General features: G+C 40.3%; 2 protein-coding genes across 2 annotated transcripts in view; both read right to left on the bottom strand.

Annotated features, from left to right (window-relative positions):
• The window catches only part of hopx (HOP homeobox), a 4,178-nt gene extending 1,142 nt beyond the window's left edge, over positions 1–3,036 (bottom strand). Inside the window, exon 1 of the mRNA XM_077247233.1 lies at positions 2,628–3,036. Coding sequence (XP_077103348.1) covers positions 2,628–2,789 — 162 coding nt within the window. The 5' untranslated portion in view covers positions 2,790–3,036. The remainder of the gene's footprint in view (positions 1–2,627) is intronic.
• adad1 (adenosine deaminase domain containing 1 (testis-specific)) overlaps positions 1–7,500 on the bottom strand; it is a 135,544-nt gene that overhangs the window by 115,705 nt on the left and 12,339 nt on the right. The gene's annotated exons all lie outside the window — the stretch shown is intronic.

Raw genomic sequence — 7,500 nt, 5'->3', positions numbered from 1 at the left:
TTTACAACTAAAAATTCTGACTTTATTTCTCGCAATTTCAAGATTATAACTCGCAATTCTGCCTTTTTTTCTCAAAAATGTCTACAGTTCAGACTTTTTTAAAATCAGAATTGTGAGATAAGTCGTCACAAATACCTTTTTTATTCAATGGTGGAAACAAGCTTCCATGATTATATTGTTAGAGTTTTTTGGTTATCTTAACAAAATGAGTGGATTTTGACAGTTCTCAAACATGTTGTTCTGTTCATGAAAAGAATTGTGACTACTATTTTTATTGTATTGTATTGTAATGTGTGAGAACAGAAGTGAAAGAGTTAAGACGGATGTAGTGAGCTACTCCTGTCTCGTAATGTTTTATAACTCCTATCAGATACCACATGTTTGATTTGTGACACTGAGGCTTTACAAACATAAGAGTATCCCAAATTAGCTGATTTTCATAGAAATGGACAGTTGCACAACAGCTCTGACAATGATCTTTAACACTATAATTGCAACACACTTGCAAAACGGTCAGTGCTCTCCACAAAAAAACACCACAGGATATAAAAAGCACTATATAAAATCCCCTCTTTGGTAATATTTTAAACACAGTGAGAACAGCATTTCTGCTGAAGTAAAGCAGCACTGCATGTGCGGGACTGACCCGGAGCCACACACTTACATACCAACCCTCACGTTCACACACACACAAACGGCGAGCAGGCATGACCGGTTTACAGTAGAGCAAGAGAGATGTGTGTTTACCTGTTCCTCATATACCGCACCTTTTGCGTTTTAGTCTTCTAATGCAAAGTGGTGACATCATTTCCCCCAGAACCAGGACAGAGTTTGTTATTCAAACCAGTTTCCCCGGGTCATATTTGCTTAAGAAATGAAGCCATACAGGAGCCACTGCACTAAACTTCCTGGAGGACTTCATGCATATACTGTATACTATTACAATCTAAAATAGATGTTTTCTCTGTGAATATAGGCTATAGTAAAATGTAATTTAAGCTGAATTTTCAGCATCATTACTCCAGTCTTCAGTGTCACATGATCCTTCAGAAATCACTATAATATGAAGATTTGATGCTCAAGAAACATTTATGATTATTATAAATCACACATACTGTGATACATTTTTTCTGGATTTTTTGATGAATAGAAAGTTCCAAAAGAACAGCATTTCTTTTTAAAATAGAATCCTTTTAACATTATAAATGTCTTTACTGTCACGTTTGATTGATTTGTTGCTTCCTTAATGAATCAAAGTATTCATTTCTTTCTTTCAAACAAACTTCTGAATGGTATAGTGGGCATGTTTTAGCAAGAAAATAAGCAATGTTTAAGTATTTAAGCGCACTGTATACATACACACACACCCCTGAATTACTAAGCCTGTTCTATTGTGTATGATGATGGATCACAAAGGCGTTTTCACTCAATTCACTGGGATTTTCACAATCATAGTGACAGAAACAGACCAGCCTCATGATGGAATGTGTTTCCAGTAACAATCTGCCAAACCGCTAAAATATTAGACAGGTATACGCATTACAGCACTATAACTGCCCCGTTACATCATGACTCCTGTAGGTTTGCTTTTAGAAATCAGACACAATGTGTGTGTACGTGTCGGCCCGGTCCGTAAGAGGAAAGGCCTATTGTGTTCCAACACTTTGTTTATGGTCAGTGTCACACACACCAACACAAACCCTTCGGCGTTTAATGCTGTCAGTGTGTTATTTTGAGCTGCTGACAGCAAAACAGGAATGAAGACAATGCAGAAGAGAAGCTTGCGTCATGGTAATGCGGTTTAGTGCTGAAATACTCTGTGTGTAACTGCATACCAGTACGTTCACACCTCAGAAGGGTTGATTAATGAACTTGCATTGTGCAATTAAGAGTTTTAACCTCAAGAACTGTAGAAGAACAACTCTCCGGAGGCAGGATTACATTATTATTTAGCCTACTATTGTTATCATAAACTTTCCCTGATCAAATAAAGTCAGGCAATAAAAGCTCATAAGCCATATGTCAAACCATATGTTGTTTGAACTAAACTTAGCAAAAACGTACCATGATTGTATTATTGTATTTTTGGACATGCATCATGTTTTAAATAATAATAATTATTATTATTATTATTAAATAAATTATGAGCTTTTAATTAGAATTTTGATTTTATTAAGATAGTTCCGACTACATTAAAACATTCAAAGAAATATCTGTAATACTAAAGACAGATTTTGACATGATTAAAACTAGAGGCACATGCTTATGATAAAAAATACTAATCTTAGACAGACATATAGATATTTAGAAAGACAGATAGATAGAAAGACAGATAGATAAAAAAAATCATTATTTTCATGACAATCAAGCACATTTGCGTGTTATGTTATTATATTGTTATATTTATTTTAATAATATGTTTTTAATTATTATATATAGGCTAGCCTACATATATATATTTTCTGCGTCAAAGGCAACACAACAAAACGCGAGCCAAATGAGACCAATCAGAAAGATGCCGCAAAACTGCAACGCACCGATCGACCAATGAACGTGCCGCGGTTTTCAATCGCTCCAGTAGTTTGCGTCGCGTTGGTCGCTAGTGAATGAGGATCTGCTAAACTCACCGCGGTCTCCTCTTCGCTCAGTCCGCACTCCGCCGCGATCAGCATCAGCGTGGTTTCATCGGGATGTTTGCTGACCTTCGTGAAATTCTCCTCCAGAACTTTAATCTGATCGTCCTCTAAACGCGTCCCGACCATCGCCATCGCCTTTCCACTCGCGCTCATGTTTCAACTCCAAACTGACCAATGCACTGGAAACACAAATCACAGCTCGAGCGATGCAAATAAACTCCAAAGTGTTGATAACGCACGCCAGGCTCCAGGAGCAAATGCTGTGGGATAGGGAAAACACACAGTCTGTGTGAGATGATCCACATACACACAAACACACACACAGAGAAACTTCAGTCCGCTGACGCGCGCGAAACGCCTCTTTACAGTGACAGCAGCGGCGCGTGAACTGTAAGTTACTGATGATGTTCAAACTCCTTCAAAGCATTATGTAATGCCCTCCCGATGACGTCACACCAGATATGTGGTAGCCTATGACAGACCTCAGACAATGAGATCATACAGAATTTAGAATTCAGAAGAAATCAATCTATATTTGTCAACTTTTCAGACCATTAAGCAATATTTTCATGACAATTAAGCACATTTTCCCATGATGCAAAAAAGTCTAATTATCATTATTCATTTTTTTTACATTATTCAATAATAATAGTTGTTATTATTAATAAAAAATCATAATTCATTATTATGTTATTAAGAATGTTATATATATATATATATATATATATATATATATATATATATATATATATATATATATATAGTATAATTGTTATTAAATAAGTAAATAAATAAAAAATAATTATTAAAATTAATTATATAATTTACATATTAGTTAAAGGGGTGGTAAAACACGATTTCACTTTTCTAACTTTAGCTAGTGTGTAATGTTGTTGTTTGAGCATAAACAACATCTGCAAAGTTACAGTGCTCAAAGTTCAAAGCAAAGGGAGATATTTGCTTTTAAAAAATTCAATTTCTAAGGACTACAGCAAACAGCCGGTTTTGGACTACACGACATTCATCCGGGGTTGTTGACGTCAGCAAATCCCATTATTTACATAAACCCCTCCTCCGAGAATACTTAATAAGCGGGGCAAGGCCATTTTATATTGCTGTTTTGGAGATGAGATGTCGCAATGCCGTCGAAACACTGCTGTTATTTTCGTCCCGGTTGCAGGTCCACTTTGTTCAGCCTTCCAAGGGACCCTCATAATTATGTGTGGGGAAATCTAGAATATACATTGGTAGAATAGAAAATACATTGATAGAATAGTATAATTGTTATAAGATAATTGTGAGTTAAAAGCTAGACCCCCCCCCCCCCCATGTAATAGTTTTTTTCATTTCAGTTATTTTATGCTTATTTAATTATTCAGTACCTGCATGTCAATTTGTAGTATACAGCGATGTGATGGGTGGCAGTAAGCCAGAGGAATACCCCCGGAGAAGAACCTAGAAGAGAAGAAGAAAAGTTAGTTCACGCGAGGTTTTGAACGGGACTATGAGTATTGAGTTATGTTGTACTGTGTGGTACGGAGCTGTTGCGAATGACGCTGGCTGAATAAAAGAACCCAACCAATTCACACACTTGTTTATTCCTTCAAGTGTGCTACAAAATACTGGCGATGAGGATGGGATCGGCGGTGCCGTTTTGAGTGAGTTGTCTACGAAGACGCTGAGCATGGACATCGAGCAACTGCAAGATCAGCTGAGCGCTGCACTGCTCCGGCTACGACTCGATCAGCTGCACGAGGTGTGTGTGTATGTGAAACTGTCAGTGGAGGAGGGACAAACCAAAAGGCACTCGCTGATCAGACTAATAAGTGAATCAGTAGAGAATGTTGTAGAGATGTGTTAGAGATTTCTAGCAAGATGACGCAAAGCAGTGACCGCGCGGTACAAGATGGCGGTGGTGACGCAGATAGAAATTCGGCGGAGCTCGCGCATTTAAAAAGACAGTACACAGAATTGCAGCATCAGTTTTGAGTTGTCAACAAATGTATTAAAAAACGAAATACAACGCCTGAGTTTGAAAGTTCCTGATGTGTCAGGTCCCCCTGTGTTTTCCCATTATCATGCAGTTCCTGAAGTCCCTATCCGGCGTGATTTTAAGATTAAAGGCCAAATTGGAGAACGGGGTCAGAAAGATAAGCTTTCATACAATAACTTGATGCACCAAATTGATGCTGGAGTGAACAAGGGACACAGAGAGTCTGAAATAATTGATGCGGTGATAAGAGCAGTGAGTCCAGGTATGAGCCTGCGTGATATGCTGGAGATCAAGACTGATTTAACCCTTTCTCAGCTGTGCACAATTCTGAAAGGCCATTATAAGGAAGAAAGCTCAACAGACCTGTATCATCGGCTGATAAACATCACTCAAGAGAGCCGTGAGTCACCACAAAACTTCCTATTCCGTGCACTTGAGTTGAAGGAAAGACTTTTAGCTGCTGCTCGAGAACCAGATGGAGAAGAACCGTACAGCCCTGATCTCATACAGAGAAGATTCCCGTGCGCCCTAGGAACAGGGTTATCAAACGATCACATTAAGTATCAGCTAAAAACCTGCCTTGATGAACCTAAAATCACAGATGAGGTTCTCATCACAGCTATGAACGAAGCTGCAAGTCTTGAGTGCGAACGACAGCAAAAGTTCAAGAAAAAATGACAACATCAAAGAAACTAAAGTCATAGAGGTTCCAGTAGAACTACGTCAAAGTCAAGAGAGAATGGGTTATGCTGTTGGAGGTAAAGAACAGTCCACATGCACACAATTAAAAGCTTTGAAAACTCCACAAGTCAAGAACAAGAAAGACTCTGAGCTCTATTAAGTCGTTAAACAGCTGAAAGAGGAGATCAGAGAAATGAGGAAAGCGATGAGTACTTACCGTTCCACGCAGCCCAGAGAAAGGAAGCGAGGATGCCGTGGATGTCAAAGTGGACATCTTTCCAGAGGGTGCAGGGTACCAGCTGCAGGAAGAACCGAAAGAGGACCCTCAGCTAGCAGTATGGTAGTAACAACTCACACCACATCCTCACTGTGGCCAGAACATCAACCTGACATCCTGTGTGCCAGCATTAAGCAGCTGGAAGCCCAGGAAACAGCGAAGCGAAGAGAGTGTCCTCTGCAGCATATCCCATCCATAACTACTAATCAGCTGTCCACCAAACATAATGAACAGTTATTGAATTTAATCGGAGAAAAATGTATGGTGAACTGTTTCTTCGACGGTGTAGCAACAAAAGCGCTATGGGATACTGGCTCACAAGTCTGTCTCATGAATGAAAAGTGGAGAAAAGAACATCTCCCACACACAATACTACGTGGCCTTGAAGAGATCCTAGGCCCTGGAACCCTCACCGGTCGAGCAGTGAATCAAACAGTGATCCCGTTTGAAAGCTGGGTGGAAGTGACATTCAAGCTGGGAACAGACAAAACCACACCGTTGGAACTGGAGGTACCGGTATTAGTATGTGGTGACGATGAAGTGGCAGAGGAGCCCATCATTGGTTACAATGTAGAGTACCTGTTGAACAGTGGTGTAGAGCGACCTACCAATGTAAAGACCAAAGACATGAGTACTGCACTGTCCTGTGTATGCAAGAAAGCAGAGGTTTTGCTGAATTTAGTGAGAAGCCAAGATGAAGGGTTCAATGATGCAGTAGTGAAAGTAGGAAGGTCAGTAACAAAAATTCCTGCCCAACAGGCTAGAACTGTCAAATGTTGCATTAAAACAGGCCCTTTGCTATCTGATCAAGATGCTCTTTTTGTACCGGATGAGTGCGCGAAGTGGCCAGATGGATTGAGGGTGGAGGAAAACATCGTTTGCCTTAAGAGAAGGACCTGTTCACACATCTGTATTCCTGTGATCAATGATACTACTCATGACATTGACCTGCCTCCACGGGCAGTTCTGGGCCATATCCGTCGAGTAAAAGCCATCTACCCTGCCGAGGTGAGACCGCTCAGAAAGAGGTTGCATGTGCGACTGTTGCACACACCAGCCAAAGCCTGTTAAAAAAAGACGGTCAACAAGTTAGCCAATCTACAGAAAACGCAAATACAACGTCAACGGTTCAAAAAGATAACCTATGGGACCCTCCTGTATGCGTTGATCACTTAAAACCTGAACAGCAGCAAAAAGTGAAGCAGCTTTTAAGGGAGGAGAGTGGTGCTTTTGCTTGTGATGACAGCGATGTAGGATGTATTCCATCTCTCCAGCTAAAAATCCACCTATAAGGGGTGGATTACTAAATCTAAGTCACCATATTCTTCACCAGTAGTCTGCGTGCGTAAGAAAGATGGTACTCTCCGCCTCTGCTGTGACTATCGGGAGTTAAACAAGAAATCTATTCCAGATAGACACCCTATTCCCCGCATACAGGACATGCTCGACAGCTTGGCAGGCAACACTTGGTTTTCAGTCCTTGATCAAGGCAAAGCCTATCACCAGGGTTTTGTAGAGGAATCCAGCCGTCCTCTCACTGCGTTCATTACACCGTGGGGACTATATGAATGGGTGAGGGTCCCTTTCGGATTGTCAAATGCACCTGCTGAATTCCAAAGGAGCATGGAGGAGTGCCTGAGAGAATTGCGTGGTGAGGTATGTCAACCATATTTGGATGATAATTTAATTCATTCTAAAACATTTGATGATCATCTTCAGGACATTAGAAAAGTGCTTCAGTGTTATCAAAATCATGGTGTCAAACTAACGCCTCGAAAATGTGAAGTGTTCCGAAATCAGGTACGATTCCTAGGGAGGCTGGTGACAAAAGATGGGTACACGATGGACCCGGCTGACGTTGCTCCTGTCCAAGCACTGAAAGAAAGGACCCCTAAGACAGTTGGTGAGGTGAG

The sequence above is a fragment of the Siphateles boraxobius genome, unplaced genomic scaffold (assembly GCF_051911475.1).
Source record: "Siphateles boraxobius isolate OS27281-9 unplaced genomic scaffold, OSU_SipBor_1 3, whole genome shotgun sequence".
Classification (NCBI taxonomy): domain Eukaryota; kingdom Metazoa; phylum Chordata; class Actinopteri; order Cypriniformes; family Leuciscidae; genus Siphateles; species Siphateles boraxobius.
Note: the sequence above shows the minus strand (reverse complement) of the source record. Positions and strands in the feature narration are given on the sequence as shown.